Source organism: Anarrhichthys ocellatus, unplaced genomic scaffold, assembly GCF_004355925.1.
Source record: "Anarrhichthys ocellatus isolate YVR2014 unplaced genomic scaffold, GSC_Weel_1.0 scaffold81, whole genome shotgun sequence".
NCBI classification, from domain to species: Eukaryota; Metazoa; Chordata; class Actinopteri; order Perciformes; family Anarhichadidae; genus Anarrhichthys; species Anarrhichthys ocellatus.
The window spans coordinates 825050-846758 of record NW_022280111.1 but is presented as its reverse complement, the minus strand read 5'-3'; the positions used below and the strand labels follow the sequence as shown (position 1 = coordinate 846758).

Below are 21709 nucleotides of genomic sequence, written 5' to 3'. Positions count from 1 at the left end.
CAGGCCCTGCTTGAGTATTTCCTTCATCTCCCATCAGAGAACCAGAGGAAACACGAGCGCTAACGCCGCCATGAGCCGCAGCCCGGAGAGGATCTCGTCCTACCGCCGTCACTTTGAGGACAGCAGCACCTCGTCCTACCAGGTCAGGGTGTCCAGCCCATCCCCCACCAGGAGAGACGCCCGTCATGCCTCCGCCGGTTACTGCTGCAGAGCCGGGGCCGGCGGCATGCGTGTGGAGTCAGCAGGACGGAGGACCGCCTCGGTTGCACGCAGGACTCGCACGGCAGGAGCAGGGTAAGCCACAGTGCCGACAGATGGACAGATGTAGGGTTTATGAGTAAGAGGGCTGTACAGTTAGATTATTTGACATTGTAAAAAAAAAAAAACAACCTTATGTAAAAGTAAGTTCCTCTTTCTCAAGCTCTCTTTCAAGCCATTTTGGAAATGCCATCTACCCCTTCAAAATCCAAATGTCTGTTTGGCCCACGGGTAACCTTTCAGGGTGAGTGCAGGAGCCATGGTCTGTGTTGGGCCAAGTGGAGAACTTCCGATGGATCTGGATGTGGCTGCTGCCGAAAACCAAGAATTCCTCAACACCCGCACAACTGAAAGACAGGAGATGGTCGTCCTCAATGACAGACTGGCTGTATACATTGACAAGGTAAAACAGCCTTCAAACTAACCCCATTTGAATTATATTTGTCAGGCCTGGCTAAAAATGGCTTTCGTTGAAAAATGGGAGCATATTACTCTCACCTCTTTGAGCACATGGACAGGGAACATATTGTGGTGTCTGGATCAGACACACTTGAAATCACAGAGGAGTTGTTTTTTTTGTGCTCACAGGTTCGCTCACTCGAGCAACAGAACAAGCTTCTGGAAGCGGAGATCGAGGCCTACCAGAACCGCTTTGAGAGTCCATCAGGTCTGCGCCTCCTATATGAGGAGCAGCTGAGGGAGCTGAAAAAGATCGCCGACCAGATGAGAGTTCAGCGGGTGAGAAAGAATTCTCCGAGCCGCACATCGCCTCCGTTTCTCCTTTTACATTTCAGACGCTCAACAGAGCGTGAGGACTGAATTCTTTGTTTCCGGCGAGGTTTACACCTCACTGAGCTGTAGCTGGATCCATCCAAGCAACGATACAAGACGTCAACTTGGTGTTTTCAAGGTTCCTTACCTGGTAACAGGCTTATTTCTGGCAGGCAAATGGAGAGGTGCCTCAGCGTGTTAAGGTGTCATGGAGTACAGCTGTCTTCAGCTATGTGTTATGCACAGATGAGATGGCTTGATTCTACATCTGAAGACACACACACACACACACACACACACACACACACACACACACACACACACACAGGAATGAAGTTAGGATATAAAATGCAAAATGCAGAAGTGGCTGATCTACATTTTGCACACCCCCATGCACACACCTTCAAATCGAATAGGCCACCATATTAATTCTGGCTTCTTGGTTTTCAGGACATTTCCTTGGCGGCTAAGGAATCCAAAGCTGCTCAACTGGAGGCAATCAAAATCAGATATGAGGAGGCAGTGGGGCTGAGGAGGAAAGCTGAGTTAGACATTGAAACCTTCCGTCCTGTAGGTTACATTAATTAGCCGATATCTCCTTCATCATTGAATTAATTTACAGTACCAAACCCACATGTTAACCATGGTGCGTGTTCTTCAGGATGTTGACAAAGCCACCTCCTCACGCATTGCCTTGGAGAAGAAGCTGGAGCAGATGGAAGTTGAAATTGAATTCCTAAAACGGGTCCATCAACAGGTGGATACTATCTTCATGTAAGAAGCACGTATCTAGTTTGCCTTCCATTTTTGTATGATGACTAACGATTTTTTTTATTCCCAGGAAATTGAGGAGCTCATGAAACAGATCTACTCAGCTCACGCATCAGCTCAGAGTGCATTCACCCTGCCTGACCTGGCAGCTGCTTTGAAACAAATCCAGACACAGTACGACGACATTGCCGCCAAAAATCTCCAGGTAAAATAATTGCACATCAGCAAGATCCGAAATCAAGTTCTCTGTGTTGTAGAAATAAATTCATGTCAATTTTTCCTTCCTTATTTTTAGGAGATGGATTCATGGTATAAAAACAAGTTTGAAGATCTCACCAGTAAGACCTCAAGGCATGTGGATAAGGTTCGAAGCGTTAGAGATGTAATAGCAGGTGCCAAAAAGGATGTGAGTATCCAAAGGGAAAATGAATGAATGAGGCTTGATTGACAATCGATATTAAATTACTATAATCATAAAAATATCTCCAGATCCAAAGCAAAGATCGTGACTTGGATGCCCTGAGGAGCAGGAATGAAGCTCTTGAGGCCAAGATCCGAGAGGCACAAGAAAAGTACAAGAAGGAACTGGAAGACCTGCAGGTAAAGATTGACTCATATAGTCCCAGGGTGCAAACTGGGTCACACCAGAGTCAATTGTGAACACATACACTTACTTTCATGCATGCAGACACAAAGCCAACACAATAATTAATTTGTAAAAGTAATATTATGGCTCTGTTAATCTAATAGGCTCGGATTGAGGCCCTGCATCTTGAGCTGAAATCCACAAAGGAGAAAATTGCACTGCACCTGCGCGAATACCAGGAGCTTCTGAATATCAAGATGTCTCTGGAGATTGAGATTACAACATACAGGTGAAGGAAAAATTACTTATTATTGATGTAGTGCCTTGAAATATTTTAAATAAATGTAAATAAAAGTTTTGTCCTTTTCAAATATTTTATTTTTGTTACAGAAAACTTATTGAAGGAGAGGATCTGCGGCTCTCTGACATGATGCAAACACTGTCCCTTACCAGCTGTAGCATGGGCACCATTGGTGGTGGGATGAGCTTCAGTGGAGGAGGAGGAGGCATGGGTGGTGTTGGTGGAATTGGTGGCGGGATGATGGGAGGTAGTGGTGGAGGTGTTGGAGGCATGGGGAGTGGAGTAGGAATGGGTGGGGGCATAGGTGCAGGAAGCATGGGCACAGCTCAAGGCAGTGGGGCTGGAGGAGTGGGTGGAAGAATGGGTGCTGGTGGTCCGGATGACAAGAAGGGTCCTGTTGATAGGGCAGGAGGGGCAGACACAGGTGGCGTTCATGGATTTGGAGCTGGGGGTGGAGTTGTAGGAGCTGGTGCTAGGGGTGTGGGTACTGGTGGAGGCAGGGGAGGAGTGGGTGCTGGAGGAATGACTGGTGATGGCGCTGCTGGTATTGGGGGGTTGGGCACTGGTGCTGGAGGTGCAGGCAGTGGTGCTGGAGGTGTAGGCACTGGTGCTGGAGGTGTGGGTACTAGGGCCGGAGGTTTGGGCACTGGTGCTGGAGGTGTGGGTGTTGATGGAAATGGGGGATTCGGCACCGGAGGCAAACGTGAGGATGGTGTTGTAATGGGTGCAGGTGGTGGCACTGCGGGTTCAGGTGGCATGAGCGGCACTGGAATGGGGTTTAGTGTAGGAAATGGCAGTGTTGGTGGAGGGACGGGTGATGGGATTGGTGGAGGCATAGATAGAGATGGAAGTAAAGATCATGGAATGGGTTCTGCTGGGATGGGTGGCGGAATCGGAGGCAATAGAGGAACTGGGGATGTGGGGGGAGGTGTTGCACTGTCAGGCATTGGTGGAATGGGGAAGATTGGTGGAGGAATGGGTGACACTGGTGGGACCGGGGTGGGATATGGATCCGATGGATATGACGGCATCAATGAGCCCTACGCAGAGCAGGCTGTGGAGCTGACGGAGAGGAGGACGGTACTCATTAGGTAAAGGTACCATCAGGTATTTTTTCTATTTCTTTTGCACATACATTCTTTGTATCGCAGCAGTAAAACTCAAAACAATCTGACATGCCCATCGCTTGGGAAATAATTACTTAAAGTGTTTTAAATCTGCTTTTACAGCTACTTTAAGGTCCAACCAGCTTCTTTTTTATAATTGAGCCCTCTGCATTTTCTGTCCTCCCCTACAGAACTGTTAAAAATGATGATCAGGTGCTGTCGATGGACCACCAGGAACAGACCTACATCATCACTGGTGCAGCCGATGACTCCGATGACGAATGAGCAGCATGAATCCCTAATTGACCTCCCCTCGCCCTTAAACCTCCACGCCCCTCTGAGCTTTGCACTGACCAAAGCCCATGTCTGGGCACAGACCTTTGCCCTTTGCCCTGGACAAGAAGACCATGAATGACCCTTTGCCACAGAGTGAAACCTTCACCTCATAGGGTTTAAATATGCTTCACTAACACTAAACATGGTCTCTAAACTTTTGTGTGCCTTACACTCCCCCCTCTTTTCTACTTGTTGCAAATAAAGCTATCAGCATTCAATTACCTTGTATTTTGTAGTGTTTGTGCTTGAGGTGCCCTACAGGACACAGGATGTTATCAATACTATATTCTGAAATGCTGGTAAAAGCATATTTTTTGCTCAACTGCGAGAGATGTTGCTTGTTTTGATAGTTTTGGCTGGGAAGCATAAAAAAGTGGAAAAGGGAAAGGAAGTATAGCGAGGGAACAGCAAAACCGAGAGAAAGACAGAATCACCTGAGGGTCAAGGTTGTCGCCTTGACACTTTCTGGAGGGCTAAGGAATCCGTCAGTCAAATTCTGTCCTGCAGTGGAGTGACGGCTCACAGCCGTTTCCTGTCCTCATTCCATCCACATCCACACCTTTTCCTCCTGCTGCTGATTGGGAGCGATTGGATCTGGCCAGCAGATGCCAAACACAGTCAGTGTCCTGCTCAGGGGCATAGAGCAGAGACATGCAACACACCAATCCTCTGAGAGAAACTGCAACAAAAGATAGGAACAGGACCAGTGTTATTATGGAAACAAAAACATTGCTGTGCCATCATTATATGACTTAAATCAAGTGAAGATCAAAAACCTTATATTATAGCACAGTGGAATGCTTCTACATAGTGGAAACATACAATAAAAGATGGGAATGATCAGTAATAAATCAAATGCACATATTTATTGGTTATCTGACTAATGCTTCAAATGTGATAAGAATACATTTTGGAAAGGATATGCTGGATAAACACTCTAATTCCTGAGAATTTGGAATACAATAAATTTAACAAAACAATAATATTTCCAACTCAAGAAAAATGCTAAAAATCTAAAAAAAAACAAAAAACGGACATATTTGTATTTGAAAGACTATTAGCGAAAATGAATTTTTTTACACAATCCAACTTATGATTCAGATGATAATATAATGAAAAACAAGCAAGATGAAACCAAATTACCTTAATAAGTATTTGGAGCCAAAGCGCCTCTCTTAGATCTGCATCACTGTATTATATCATTGCTTAATACATCATTTTTGCAATGATTATGCACAGACTTCATGTTGAAGCAATCAATATTTCTCTCACACATCGTTTCCACAAGCTCATCCCACCCGAAAACGAGGGAGACAATTAGTTTGAGCCTAGAACTGTCAATCGGAGATATAATGAGCAGCCGCGAGACGGTCATATCATTAGATTACATTTTGTTACCGCGAATTAATAATGTGCAGCCAACCCGAACGATCAGCGGCCTTTACATTTAGGCTCAAATTCAGGGAAATAAATGGACTTCTCATCAATATGATAAGATGGAATTTATTAACAATTATCAACAGATAAGCGGGAGTGTTAATCATTGGAGCTGCGCATGTGTATGTGTGTGTGTGTGTATGCGGAGCTCTCCATGGTGCTTCGTCTTCCCAGAGGAAAAACGGACGCATTGGAAGAGACGAGTGTATCATTCAAATTAATAAATAAAATATACACAAACCTGCCTTCGCAGACGCAAATAGTTTGTCAAAAAGCATTCCCTACAAATTCTCAAATCACAAATGTGAGGCACTTTTTTATTTTTTTTTATATTTGGCAAATTTAGACACAAACTATTATTATTATCATCATCATCATGATGATCATAATTATTGTTGTATTGAAATCATCATTATTATAATAATAACAATTATTATTATTATTTTTGGGATTATCATTAATATTTTTGTATGACTGATTACTGCAAAATATCCACTAAAAAACAGAAAAATTCAACTGTCATAAAAACACCACAAGGGAAAAAGGCAATACAATTATTCAGATATTTGTTCAGATAATAACCATGACTTCGGCCAAAACATCTGGCCTCGTTCAAACATACAGGCCAGCCAAGGTTACATGTCTTTAAACATGCTCTTTGCCATCATAGATGTTTTGCTCAGACTTTTAGTTTGCAGAAACACACCGCACAGCCAGTTGGGTCACTAACCTCCGTCCATATAAGAAAACGTTTTAGTCGGAGCCGAGGGAGAGAGCTCCTTGCATTCACCAAGAAGGGCAAAAGTTGTGACTTTCTTTGAAATCTGCGATTTTCTGTCACTTTGTGCGTATGCTTTGGGTGGCTAAATCCCAATTAGGGTCGGCTGACACGCTGCTCTATTCATGCAGAGCCGCGCCTGCATACATTTGCCTAGGAATGAACTTCTCAAATAGATCTCCTGCTAAATGCGTCGGACAGCAGAGAGAATTGGCCTGAGTGACACTTTCTTTCCGAGGCGCTCGAGTGAGAAAAGGTATGAATTTATAAGGTACACCGAAACATATCAATTCACGCAAACTTCACACGCTTTTATCCGCGTCTCCTCATGCGAGACAAAGTGAGTTTAAGTCAGGGAAATGTGGCCTGAAGAAGCCCGGCGCAAAAAAAAAAAACTTTGTAGAGACGTTGAATACCGAAACGGTGCAGCCCACTTCGGTGGGAAGAAAAAAAAGAGGAGAGAAAGCATTTTGAATGAAATCACGCATGAGCAGCGTTGAATCAGGTGCCGTTTATTCGGCTCCTCTCTAATGCGATTTTGAATATTAGTCTGGTTTAAAATCCCAATCATGTCATCTGGTGGGAGTCCCATACAAGCATAATTACTATTCAAACGCGTCGCCAATGTCCCACCCGCATCAAGGCAGCTGGTCTGCTTCTGGTGCAGCTTGCATCTTTCCCCGGGTTTCTCAGAGAGAAGAAAACACCTATGGTGGGTGTCAAGAAAGAAAATAAAAAGAGCCGAGGAAAAAGATAAACAGGCCCGTCCAAAACCTTTTTCCTCTTTGTTTGAGATCTGAAAGGAATAATAATACGTTCTGATTCCTTTGCTGGAGAGAGTTCAACCTGTCCCCGAAAACCAAAAGCACTAGGATTTAAGATTTCTTTTTTGTAATTAGGCTATAAGAAGTGTGACCAAATAGATGTGAGAGGTGCCGAAGGTGTGGGCTTACATGCGGAGAAATAAATGGATTTAGACAAACACGGAGTCATTTCCAAGACGTGGGAATCTGTGAGAAATAGGCCACGCTGCTAAGTGGGACAATGATTGGGCTCCTCTGAATGGACCCCCAAACAAAGTTTATGGGTCGACATAAAAAATGTGTTTTCTCCCGAGCTCGGAGGGGTCTTAAATAGTAGGCCATTGAAACCAGTCCAGGAGAGGTGGTGGTGAACCCTTGGCACCCCTGAAGTATAGTCTTGGAGCATGAATGCAGATCCCTGGTGGGGCATTGCTCTCTGTATTTACCGCGTTGCTTTGCACACAGGTTGTTCCTCTATATTCATGGCTCATTAATGGCCAACCAGTTAAATCAGAGCCCCACCGTTTAGACAGTTAAATCGCCCACCAAAAGAGGCTGGCAAGAGTCAGGCAGAGCCGCCCATAAAAACGTCTTGAGACTGCGATTCTTCTCCAGTCGTTATTTACGTTTATTAAAGAGACGCGGGGTTTGATTTAAGGGATGCGCACTGGCGGAATGCTGTTGATTGACTCCACGATATTGTTCCAGAATAAAGATCAGACCGTGTAATTAATGTGTCTTTTCCTTTTTGTTTTTTTAAGAAGCATGAGGAACAATACCGCTGGTCAAGCCATGTAATTTCATTTAATTTTCCATCCCATTTGCCTCCAACACTCTGACACCGAGCCTTTTGACTGCTCTTCGGGGCTTCAGAGCGCACAGTGGAGCGGGGAGATTCACCCCCAGCGACTTCTCCGCAAACAGAAAGGAAACGTCTTCGCCTTTTTCTCTCCCCTCCTCCTCCTCTTCCTCGGGGAATAATTCATTTCACTCTGGAGAAGTGCGGGGCTTTAAAAGAAACCAGCGCAAGGGTGGATGGGAACCAGCCGCAAATGGCGAGGCGTTAATAAATAACCCCCTCCGCACAGCCAGGCGCAAACATTGCGCCCATTGATGAGATTGTTCGCGTGTCGTTCAGGCTCTTTGACTGACTGTGGAGGAGCGCGGGGAGGAGAGCGAGAGAGAGAGGAGAGACGAGGGATGCCTGCGGAGAGAGAGAGAGAGAGGGAGATTAATGTCTATTAGTTTATTTACAGCATTTGTTAACTGAACACACTGAATTCAAACTGAAATTATTTAATGCAGTGATTTAATCCGAGCTGTGGATCGTGTATCATTGTTGTATCGTGTAGGTTTATTTATATTGTATTTGATTCATTCGCAAGTACTGCATGGAGGTATAACTCTAATTGCTTTTGGACATTTTATAATTTTATTTTATTTCTTCTAAACAGTCATATCCTGGGGATTTTTTTTGCCAGCACAAGAATAGGCTACTTGTCCACAGTGGACAGGTCAGAGGTCAAAGTGTTAATGGTCTGAACTGATCGCCCACAGGTTCCTCTGTTCTTCCTCTCTGCTCAGACTCATCATCAGCATCAAAAGGCTCCAATAACTTGAGACAACCTGCTGCACAGAGCCACGTGTTCTCCCTTTCTCTCCGACGTCTCCCATCATAATACATCCATTAATAGGCGACCTGCACCAACCAACCAGAGAGTCAATAATTTCAGGCCTTTAAAATCCGTTTAGTCATGTGATCTGAAATAGTGTAGGCCTACACTATGTGAATATGTTCCATGATAATCTGAATGTGGTTACAGTTGAGCTGATGGTCGTCTGATTCAAATTTTGCATTGGACTGTCTTGATGGTGCACAGTGAGCCATGTGTCTATTTAGATTTGTTTCATCAATTAATTGATCCTTCTGACAAAATCCACCTTTAAATCACACCAACCATTAAAAAACAACAAATGGACTATCTGAAAAAAGGCTCTGACTCAAAAGCAGGGCTGCTTATCTTAGGTCAATGCAACCTTTTGGAGATAAATCGTATTTCGTAAAATAAATAAATAAGACAATCAAGACCCTCAAATCAATTAGTCAAACACTTTAAATCAATTACTCATTAACAGTATTTTAATCTGACAGTGACTAGGGGACGGCTTTGACAATGGATTTAGAATGAAAATATTAAAGTAAATATTGAAACATTTTATTCACCAAATATCAGATTTTCTTCTAATGCCTTCACAATCGATTTACATAATATTCTTGGGAAGATTTGTGCTGATATTTTGAATTCTGAGCAATTTATAATTAATTACTTCTAATTAGTAATTATACATTAATATTTCGTCAGTAGAATGCCTGAATTGAGCTACCATTCAAAGATAAAATAATGTCGTTATTACCCCCAAAGAAGATTTGTGGAACAGTATTTATTTTTCTGGCCCTTGCACACTGATACAGCAGAATATACGTGTTGAATGAGGAAGACAAGACAAGAAAACCACAAGTGTGTGCGTTGGGAAGATGGTGATGGTTGTTCTTTAGTAGTTTTTTCCCCTTCTCTCTCTATCTCTGTCTCTCTCTCTCTCTTCCTGCTGCTGGTTCCTTTTCAGTACCTGCCTGATCTCCACCCGGCACACGCCGAGAGTCAATAGAAGTTAACAAGTCCTCTAAACTTTCCTGCTCTTTTGTTAAACTGCGGGAACAAAGGAGGAGGGAGAATAAAGCGCTTTGAAGTGGATAAAACCTCAAAGAATGCCAGCCAAGTAGATTTAAAGTAGCCGCTGATTTCCAAAACCTAGCCTGAAAGGGGAGAATGGAAAAGGGTGAGGATTTATGGATAAATTATACAGTGGATTTGTCAGTTAAAATATCGGAACTGTCCGGAGGACAAAGCCACATGCTGAGGATTAATGGTCGCTCCGGACCTTTGATTCTGCTCCCTCTTTTCTCTACTCTTGACAAATTGGATTTTGGGGATGGGAAGGTCGCCTGGCCCTTTGTGTCTCTTGACCGTTTTAGAGCAATTCATTATGCGGCGGGGTGAGGGAAAGTCTCCATGTGACCAGGCCGGCCCGTTTTTCCCCTCTCCTCACAGCTGCTGGGAGAGCCCAACTCTCTCACACTCACGCACTCACTCACACACGCACACACACACATGCGCGCGCTCAGACTCGCTGCTTCAAACTCAAGACCGCTCCCCCCTTGCCCCCCCCCTTTAAACTACCTTATAGCACAGCATCACCTCGGGAGGGGTGGAGGGCGCGGAGGGTTGTTGAGAGAGGGGGGGGGGGGCCTACCTTGCCTGCACCATCACTAGATAAGCCAGAGAGCATAACGCCAACACATCACTTTGAGGGCGGATATCGGCCGGTCCTCATCCTCTCTTCCTCCTCCTCTTCTTCTTCTTCCTCCTCCTTCCTTGCACTCTCCTACTCGGTCTCCATCAGTCTTCATGGTTCTGATCTCACACCACGCCATGCAAGCCACCCGGGCGTCCACCACCGTCAGTGTGTTTGCGGACTGCAGCGTACCGGCCGGGCTCCGGATAGGACCGGTACCGGGCGTCTTCAAAATCGGAAAGTACGTGTCGGACCGCAGGGAAGTCGGACCCAAGAAGAAGGTGAGTTAAAAAAAACTAAAATACACTGAAAATATCTCATGAAAATGTGTTTCTTTCTGTGCAACGCCATAAATGCGTTTTATTGTGAAATGTGCCGAGGTGGTGCGGGTTAATTAGGTGCATTCGATAGCTTTGAATGAAGGTTGCATTGCTATATTTTAAATAAACTTTTATGTACCACTTGTATTACCAATTTTGCTATTCAAAAATTGAATGAAAAACTTTTCTTTTCCAAAAGTTTTAGTGAACAAAATTGACAATAAATAACCCTCTTTAATATATAAACACACTATATTGTTCTCGCTTTAAATTTCAGCGTGCGCGATATTAAAAACGAACGGACTGACTTGGATTTTAAAGCTGCACTGTCAAACTCCATCGGGCCTTCGCTTATTAATTGATTTGGCCTGTCAAGTTGGAAATAATTGAGCTCCATTAGTGGCCGACTTGTCAGTCTGTGCTTCTACTTAACCGGCCTAATGGGCGACCCGGGTCTGCTGTGTGGGATTGCATGCCCTCAGCCGCCTCACATTTCACTGCCTGGCGGGCCTTTTATCCCGATGAGCCGTTTAATTTTAATGCAATCCGGCCACGGAAAGATGGCAATGAGGCAGCGGCCGCAGCCTGGAGCTATACGAAAATTGTTGATAATAATAAAACTTATAAAAGATAGAAATAAACAAACCGCATTCGTGTTTTTTGGACTGGGATTATTCTGAGCATGCGTGGAGGTAACCCTAAATCCCGAGGAGCAGATAATTAGAAAAATAAATGTCTCTAGACATTGAAATAAAAAATACGAGCATTCAAACACACTTATTTTCTTCACACGCACAGGAGTAAACAATTTAGGCTCTGTGTGCATCTATAACCGCACCCTGTTATTGTTGGGAGCTGTCAGCGGCTGTGATTGATGCGTCTAAATGCGTGGCCCGGGGCTGCCGGCGATCATCAGGTGCAATCTCCGTGTCAAATGTCACGCTTCGATCTTTAATGTCCTTGAACAGTTTAGAAACGCTCTGACACTCCTCAAATTCGTTTCCCATATCAACTCAATTAGGCCCGAGTGTCATTCTCTTTAGTAAATTATCAGCAGAGCGGATAAAGACGCATTAAGCGCGCTTTGGTCATGCGTGGCCGAAGCACCTCCAGGTAACACAGCAGACAGACACTGACATTAATGGCGAGAGAATTCGTAAAATAAAATACTAATTAAAAAATTTAAAAATAACTAAATAAAAATAGCAAATAGGGTGATTAACAAATACAGTGTACAAAGAAAAACTGCAGAAAAAAAGAGGCCAAATGTGTTTTTAAACAGCTGTAGCCTAAATATTTATTTAGTTATTCGTTCGTGAAAGGGGGACATGTTAAATAGCCTCGGTGTTCACATTTTTCATCATTCCTACTGTTTATAGTCAAAATGCCTCGTGCTCATTCTGAACTGTTTGTCTGCATGGCTTATAGATCCGCTTAGTGCGGGGGGAATTCGTGGATGAGTCAGGCTGTCCCGTGCCAGACTGGATCGGACTGATCCGCGCCGCCAGGAACAGCCAAGAGCAAAACCTGGAGGCCGTGTCGGACTTACCTGGCGGACAGGTGAGTGTTCCTCACATCACACTTTGAGGCCAATGTCAGATGTACATACACACACATTTGGACACTTCATTTAACTTCAGCTCCTCTTCCCCTTTGTCTGTTTTAAGATTTTCTACCGCGTGCTGAGAGAAATCCCGGCAGGAGAGGAGCTCAGTGTTTGGTACTCCAACGCTCTGGCCCAGTGGTACGACATCCCCACCACGGCCACTCCCACGCACGACGAGAAAGGTAAATCAGACTGCTAATAATGACCCATAGTTCAGCCAAACGGCCTATATTATCTGGAAATGAAGTGATGGGAATTACAGGGAAACTATGACCACGCGAGCTCTGAATTATAAGGATCTGTATATCTGGCTGTGAACAGACGTGGAGCCCTGGGGATTGAAGATACTAATGATAATAATTCGAAAAACCATATCAATTTTAAATTAAACGTTTTTTAATGCGTAAAGATGTTTATTATTAATTCTGAGTGGGCTCCTGTGTCTACAGAGAGGGCTGACATTGACACAACATCGACATGTTGAGGGGTCCATCACTGTACAGTTAAATGACAATACCCGTGATGTCTCTCCATTATCGCTCAGTGATGGAAATCAATTGGATGTTGTTTTTACCTCAGGCAGCCTGTTTTTTTATCTGTTAATTTATTCATCGTAGAATCCCAAACTTTACCACATTTGTTTTTTCATCCAACGAAAATAAAATACATTTAAGAATTACTGTCTTTTAGAACAACCACATCGTTTAATTCGTTTAAATAAAGGGATGATAACATTACTTCAGGCCTATGGCAGCAATGATTGGGTCGCTATTTAGCCAGATGAAGGTGAAGCCTTTAATCATTTGGAGTTGGCTATTAATAATTCAATATTGACGAGCAAAACTAACTCCGATTGCAGGAATGTTAGACAACGCAGGTTATAAAATAAACAGCGCAACTAATGGGGCACTACAGTCCAATTTCAGCGTGTATCACCACAGACATTATTTCCTTTCAGAATATCTGAAGAGTTCTTGTTTGAGTTTTGTCATCAGCCATGTGTCGCGACTTTTAATCAGTTTGTTTGGGCTAGTAATGATAATTTGGCAGTTGCGCTTGGGGATTAGTCCCTAATCTTGGCAAAATACCAGCTCGGAAGGAACTAATCCGTTTAAAAAAAAGGAAAAGATTATTATCAACAGTTTGCAGGGAATTTCATCAATTTACGATGATTTGGGATTACATGTTTTATTTGGACTGGGAAGGGCCTGTTAAATAATTGAATAAATATAAAAAGCAAAACGGTGAAGCTTCAAATGATATCAAACTTGCGCCGGGAAAAGATAATAATAGTTGCAATAAAGTAATTACGGTACTTGAAGCACCATTAAAAAAAAGAAAAAAGAAATAAATTAAAAGCAGAAATTGACGCGTCTCGGTGACCATGGAAGAAGAAAGAGGGCTGGTGATTCAGTTGCGAGACGGAGGTTAACAAATGTCATCGCGTCATTAATATTCATGTATTCAAAAGCAAATAAATTCAAAAACAAGTGCTTCACGGCAAATTAGGTGGGTGCGTCAAGGTATTGTGGCCTAATGAATGCTAACTTTTATATGGGGTGTATATTGCCCTGATTCTCCGGCCCAACACCGTGTGCGCTCCTGGACATACGCTCGCTCCCATTATTAGGCGTCAACAGATGGGCCGGCGCCATTGTTTCTGGAGACTTGCGATTTCAAGCAACAGCTGCTGTCACTTCCACGGGAAAGCGCACAGAGAGGGAGAGTGCCGCGTTCAATGCATCGGTTCCTGAGCGCCAGATTGGGCAGGGCGTTTGCTCTTTTGATGGAGATCATAAACAATGGCCCGTATGAGGATTACAAAATCATTACATCTATATTAACCTCTGAGTGCTCGACTGGGGGGCGGGGGTCATTAAAATGGCCTCCTGTGTCTGTTAGCATTTGGCACCAGATCTTAGACACCGGATCACATCTATCCTTATATTTGAATTTATAGGTGATGTGCAGCAGTGCCTGATGGAAATGTTGCTCTGTAAAAGGGACATTTTCAAGGGAACATCGACGTTGCAATGTTTTAATATGACAACCCCTGCATTTTGATGGCAACATACTGCAAAATGTATGTATTTTCGTTTACATCACACCTTCTGTAACCCTGGTGGTAATCGTGGTGGTTTGGGGGAAGAAGGGGGGGGGGGGGGGGGGTTTACTTCTCCGTTAAGGCGCTCACAGGTCTTTTCTCTACAGGTTGCCATGCTGTTATTTTCATTTTACGCACGGACCTGGCATTTTACGCACGGGTATTTATACATGTTCATGTCGTTATCTGGTTTCACGCTGTGTTGAGTGACTTAATGATCCGCATCCATCTGATAATTAATGCCACGTTTGCTGTTGTCGCTACAGGTGAGGAGCGCTACATCTGCTGGTACTGCTGGAGAATATTCAAGTACCCGAACACGCTCAAGGCCCACGTCCACTTCCACTGCGCCCTGAGCAACGGGCGAGGGTTTGTGACCAGCGAGCAGGCCAGAGGGACGGAGACCTTCAGCAGGTCGCCGAAGTCTGGAGACATCCCCAACACTTCGACCTCTCCGAGGAGCGGCCGCAGTAACTCCTCCATCTCAGACTCTGGCAGGCGGGCGGTGTCCTCCTCGCCTTTCCCGCACAAAGCGGGACTGTCAAAGAAAAGCAGCTCAGAGGAGCAAGACAGGGCCCTCGACATGAGCGTTACCTCAGCCAGAAACCAAGGACACATCCTCGGCTTCGGTGCCACATCCTCAGTGCTGAGCAGCATGGGCTTCCACCCGGGTGTGCGCTCGGCCTTCAAACCCACCGGTGTCGCCAAAGTCCCGGGCGCAGACGCCTCCAGAGAGGACACGAACGGGAAGCTGGGCGGCCTGGGATTCAGCAAACTCATCGGGAACATGAAACCGATCCGCAACGTGGGCGAGGCTCTGAACGGAGGAGGGAGCCACCCTCCCAAGTGCACACCTGCAATCATGGACTCCGCATCTCCAATGGTGCCATGCACAAACGCAATCCGAGGATTCCCGTTGCTGCCTCACATGGAGGAGACCTCGGCTTTTAAGCACGTAGATAGTCGGTTGCACTCCGGCCTGTCCCCATCCCGCTACCCCCAGATGCCCCCCGGACTTCACTTTGAGCGGTTCTCCCTCCCTCACTTCGACGGTGTCAAGACGTATGGCGGAGACTGTAACATCCCACTTATGCCCCTCACGGTCTATAACGGGGAGCTTCTGTACAGCTCGCCTTACTACCCGCTGAAATTCCACTTCGGCAACCTCCTCAAGTACCCGGAGTCCATGTCCTACTTTGGCGCGCCCTCGCTCAACCACGACCTGGGCTCAATCACCAACATCGACCGGGAGATCGCCATGCACACGCAGCAGCTGTCCGAGATCTCCGCAGAGAAGAACCGGACGAGGCTGGACACGATGCCCACCGGGAGCGCCAGCAACGCTGGCTCTGGCAAACCGAAAAAGGGACACCTGTGTCTATACTGCGGCAAGCTGTACTCGAGGAAGTACGGGCTGAAAATCCATATGAGGACTCACACGGGTTACAAGCCGCTCAAGTGCAAAGTGTGCTTCCGACCGTTTGGCGACCCCAGCAACCTGAACAAACACATCCGGCTCCACGCGGAGGGGAACACGCCATACAGGTGCGAGTTCTGCGGCAAAGTGCTTGTGCGGAGGCGGGACCTGGAGAGGCACGTCAAGTCCAGGCACCCCGGGCAGACCGTCAAGAAATTGGACGAGAAAGCGGGCGGCCTGTTCGAGGACGCGGAGCAAAAGAGTGACAATGACAGTGACGTGGACGTGTGCTTCACCGACGACCAGAGCGACCAAGAGTCAAGCAAAAATACCGACTGAGATGCGTCGGTGCCCACAGAGACTGCTCATTGACTTTAAATTATGTACACGAGAAAAAAAATGTCATTTAGTTCTGTGTTGAATCTTGATTTTTTTTTTACATTTGAGACACTGACCCATCTGAACTATGGCACCAACTTTTCTAAACTTAATGATAATTCGCAGTTGAATTATTACTTTTTGACTTTGAGGGAGTACTGTTTTTGTTTGGCGGTTTGTTTCGTCAAAAAAAAAAATGTTTTCCATATATTTAATTGTTAGTCGCAGTTAAAATGTTCTTTGTCTCGCTCGTGGATACTGCAACAATGTTCCCCGGCTGTGCCAAATAACCTGTGGCCTTTGGGTTTTGGCACGCTCTCCTAACCATGCTGGTGCGGCAGACAATTGCGCTCGTTTCAAATGCAAAAAAAAAATCTGAATTGGTATCATTTTTTGTTTTTTATGCAAATGGTGAAATCTGTCTTCATCTGCTGCGTCTCAAAATACTGACAATTCTACAAAACCATCAAAACAACTGCACACAAAACGAGAACAATGATCCAACATCACTAAGAGACATTTTCAGAAAAACAAACAGTCAAGGCTGAATATGAGACTTAATTACCTGAGATATATATTTTTAGTAGTGTAAAAAAAAGGTAACGGTTGTTTTTTTAATGTCTCTCCCTGAGGAAGGATCTATGACTGAAGGCCTTATCCAAAAAAAGAGCACTACATTCCATCACACTGGATATGGCATTCTAGTAAATTATGAGCTGCAAAAGAATATGATTCTTTTTTTTTATTATTATTATTATTTTACTTTGCTTTTATTGTGAGAAAAAAATGGCATCATTCCCACATTCCCTTCTAAACTGTCAGTTGCACTTTAAAAACAGCAATGGGCATTTTCATTTCAACAGGACGGATTATTATAAACGAATTTATGTTCAGGACTTCATTAGAGATCTCGGATTCCCTGCGCCTCGCTGAGTAACACACTGTACTTAAATTTGCACTTTCTTGCAGAGGTCACGCTGTTCTTAAAGAAGCAGCCACAGCAGCACCCAGTTTATTTAAGGAGTTATTTCTAGAGAGAGAAAATTGTATTGATTGCAATTATAGCCTGTAAAGAAGTGTAAAGTATGATATTTCACATTTCAGTGGAGAAGTGTTGTATACGTTTGTTTATAAGTGATATTGTCTATGAGCACAATATTTTACTCCCGCCCATTAAGTCGTTGGTTTTTGAATAAATTTAATTTAAAATATCAAAAACAAGTTGTTTGAGGTTTTCCTTTTTTTCCATCCGCGTGAGATTTTCAAAATGAGTAACAACGTAATGCCATGTAAACCCGATTAAACTCTACGATATGATATTCGTTAAGTTTGGTATGTTGTTTTGTGTTGCACAATCAGCCTTGAGAATGCGGTTGAACCGATATGCAGATGGTACATAATATATAATAGAGAACACGTATTAGTCATAACAGTTATGACGCAGTAAAATAATCCGCATTGATGCTCAGTCAGTCGGGCCTGTTGCCATCAATGAAAAGGTCCATGCACAGATGACGAGCCATAGCAAATCTATAGTATAATGGTGTTTTTCTCTTCTTCTCCTTTAATAATAATAATAATAACAAATAATAATAATTAAAAATATCTCCCAGAGGAAGAGGTATTTGGATGCTTAAATAATGGTAGCAATACAGCAATGTAAAAATACTCTGTTACAAGTTCTGCATTAAAATGCTACTTAATTAAAGGGGACAGTTTACCCCAAATAAAAAAACACGTATTTTTCCTCTCACCTGTGTTATTTATCGAGCTAGACTGTTTTGGTGTGAGTTGCAGATTTTTGGAGATATCGACCTTGGAGACTTCTGCCCTTTCTCCAAAATAATGGGACTAGGTGGCACTCAGCGTGTGGTATTCAAAGAGCCAAAATAATAATAATACGTTTTGAAAAATTCACATGCAATAACAGCATCAAATGCTAGAAAAGAGTTCAGAGGTTCTAGATAAACCAGGTCATGATTTCTGGAAAGAGACATTGCTGTTGAGTTTTCAGAAATGTATTTTTTGACATATAGTGCTATTATATTGGAGAGAAGTGCAGACATCTCTACAGACGATATCTCCAACACTTGGCAACACCAAAACAACTACATTGACAAATAGAACTCCAGGTGAGAGGAAAAACAATTAATTTGGGGGTGAACTGTCACCTTATTTAGGCTATAAGTAAATGCACTAAAATCAAATGCATAATACTTTCCCCTGTCAGCGTTACGCTATCCTATTATTACAGCATGTAAGCATGTTTCAGTTCTCAGGTCGAGATAATTTATACCAATGTATATGCTGTTATTTTAATCTCTCACAATGCATCCTATTTATTATATGTTTCTGACTTGTACAGTGAGTATAGCTGTCAAATGAATGTAGTGGAGTAAAAAGTACAGTATTTCTCTGTGAAATGTAGTGAAACAGAAGAATAAAGTGGCATCAGAAGGGAATACTCATAACTCAAATCTTACTTCAGCACTGTCCCATTTCACCATACAATCCCCTAATGTTGAACCTTTCTTATTCATATATATATATATATATATATATATATATATATATATATATATGTATACATAATTTATATAATTATTCAGAGAGAGGTTTTTGTGGTGGTAAAATAAAAGCTGCCGCCTGGACTCCAGCAGGCTCCTCTCCACACACTTCTACTCCTCTGACCAGTCAAACACCTTTTCACTACACACAGCGGGAGAGAAAACAGGTGCAGCCATGTTTCAGATATCAGAGCAGACGTCCCACAATGACAGTCGCCGGCAATTTAGTACTTCTAAACTAGCCGCTGGCGTATGACCGTCTCTTTTCTACAAGATGTAAAGGCAATCAAGATAGGTGTGACCTTGACGCGGCCTTCTGGATCCATTTGTGAAAAGTTGAAAGAATGTGCCTATAGTGTGTCACTATCAATCTCTGCTGTTTGAAACACTTCAACTAAAAAATACATATAGCAGGACACATTTGAACGAACTCTCTACACACACACACAGACACACACACTCTCACACACTCACACACACACACACACACACACACACACACACACACACACCTCAGACTACTGGTGCATCACGGATTGAGGAACAATATATTCCCTTTAAGAAATGTTAAATTGAAAAATGAAGAGACTGGTGAAAATTGCTGTTGGTTTTTTCAACATTAGGCACACATCAATTTTCTAGGACATAAAATTAGTGAAAAATAATGTAATAAGGGAGCGGACAAAGCACCCCTAAAAAAAGTTATTTACTAAGAAATGATGCAACATAATGTGAAGAATAATCACGTTTTAGTCTGTCACACGGGTACAAGTTCTGTCATGTTTAAATGCTGGGAATTCTTTCCACATGTGTCACATCCATTTTAAAAGTGGACTCGCAATAGATGGAAAGGAAATTAACTGCACTATTCTGTTGGAGGGTTTAGGAGTAATCTGCTGGCTGCATTGTGTCAGCGGCCAAAACACTATACGCAAGTCCTCTGTTGCTGTAAATACTTTATTTACATTTTACACACAGACAGAAATACATTCCATCTGTGCTCAGGCAGCTTCTTCAGCATGCACAACTTGCTTTACCTTACCAGCATTGACGTGAAGGTCCGGTTCTTACAGCGAAGTCACGGGGTCAATGTGGGCCATGCTAGCAGATAAATCGGAACAACGTGTAAATATGACAAATTTGGAGGATTTCTGTTCAACTAACTGCATCTTCTAAACATCCTGGTTAAAATCCATCCAACATCCCAGAGTTACTGTGATTATTCAGAAAGTGTAAAGTACTCTAATTACTAAATTTCAAAATGTAATCCTACTTTACTGAGGGTAAGTGATGTGGGAGTTTTTCCTTTTCCAATGCGAGGGTCCAAGGACAGAGGATGTCGTGTGCTGTAAGGATTGTTAAGCACTCTGAGGCAGATTTGTGATATTGGGATATACAAATATAGTTGAATTGAATGTGTCCAAGTTACCAAATTCTTTCACGGTTTTGACCGTTTAGGGGTAAATTCCGGACATTTTTGCTTTCTCACTTGGCTTGTTTGAGCAAGAAATGGGTTTTACTTTGCCTGGACACAGTAACTACACCATGAACACCAACATTCATTAGAAAGTGGCGGTACTGAGCAACAAGTGGTGCTCCATACCTGCGACCACTACCATCAATTCAAGCACTGCCTGTTTGGTGTCAACGGACTCGAGTGGGCGCTTTGACTCCGTCTCTGAAAAAAAAGTGGCCTTTTCCTTCCAGATAACAACTACCCAAAGCCAAGCAGCCCACACATCCCGAGGGTTGTTTTTTTCCATTAGTGAGGGCGAAATGGATGGATGGTGGGGTTGAGTGCGAGTCAGGTGCCTGCGATGGTTAAGATAGACCTGAACAACAAAGCAAAGCGTTTGATTTTTCCGGTTGATCTTTGTTCACCTGTTGGTCACAAGCGCTGCGCGGTGTTTGAAAGAATGAGATTGCAGATACCAGCGATCAAATTAGATTTTCCCACAGGGGGACGGTGACCTCACTCTTCCCATAAGAAGAATTCAGTGATTGTGTTCCCAAGCTAGCTTTGTTGAAAGGAATTATCCAGGGAAAAGAAAAGAGGGTCTTTTGCAGTTGAATGCAACGTGATGCATGTGCTTTCTCGGCAGATTTATTCCCTTGCATATTGTCAGATGAAAAGAAGAAAAAGGCCAGTGTGATGCACATGAAATCTTTCCCCAACATGCATTCTCTTCATGATCGGACACAAATGCGCCCTTACGATTCAACCCACAGGAATGATTGTAATTAACCCGAAAGTGTTTTTACTCTCAGCAGGGTCGGAGCTGTCTGTCCCTTTATGTGGCTGCCCCCCCTGTGTTCACTGTACCCTTTATTATATCCAGTCCTCTACGCACAATACTCAGGGGCTCTCCGCTGTGGGCCCCCACATCAGGCTGGACCGAGTCCAAGCGCTGTTTGTGTTTCCTCTGCGCTCTCACACTATAACACCCTGCTCGCTCATCCCCTCCCACCAGCGTTTTCAATCAATTAGTGCCGTTCATTAGTGGGAACATTGGGGGGAAGAGTTTGTTCGAGAGAGTTTGACTCCCAGCCTAGAATTCGATCCAAAACCAGACTTCACTGGCAGGCCGGCAACCACACCGAGGCCGACTTGTTTTCAGGCTATGGTTCAGTCTCTTCCAAAGGCTTATGCGGGTAACCTTGATCACGGGAATCATTTTCAGTTGCTTAGTCTTAACTGACCAAGCAACGGGTGAGACTCGGCGAAGGTAGCAGATATGTCAGAGACATGTCAGGATTTTAAAAACTATTAAATATGGCATTCTCCGCATTCATTGTAAAGGCTGGAGACTGTGAAG

The 21709-nt window shown here is 43.7% G+C and overlaps 2 protein-coding genes across 2 annotated transcripts; both read left to right on the top strand.

Annotated features, from left to right (window-relative positions):
• Positions 1–70: 70 nt before the first annotated feature.
• Positions 71–4078, top strand: LOC116398325 (vimentin). The gene is made up of 11 exons (XM_031874535.1): positions 71–294; positions 502–661; positions 847–996; positions 1480–1599; positions 1691–1786; positions 1871–2005; positions 2096–2206; positions 2290–2400; positions 2551–2675; positions 2777–3778; positions 3985–4078. The coding sequence occupies exons 1-11, from the start codon at positions 71–73 to the stop codon at positions 4076–4078; spliced, it is 2328 nt and encodes a 775-aa protein (XP_031730395.1).
• A 6491-nt stretch (positions 4079–10569) lies between these two features.
• prdm13 (PR domain containing 13) lies at positions 10570–17520 on the top strand. The gene is made up of 4 exons (XM_031874523.1): positions 10570–10782; positions 12250–12381; positions 12489–12609; positions 14798–17520. Exons 1-4 carry the CDS (start codon positions 10615–10617, stop codon positions 16285–16287), a joined length of 1911 nt encoding a protein of 636 aa, XP_031730383.1. The 5' UTR covers positions 10570–10614; the 3' UTR covers positions 16288–17520.
• The last annotated feature ends 4189 nt before the right edge of the window (positions 17521–21709 follow it).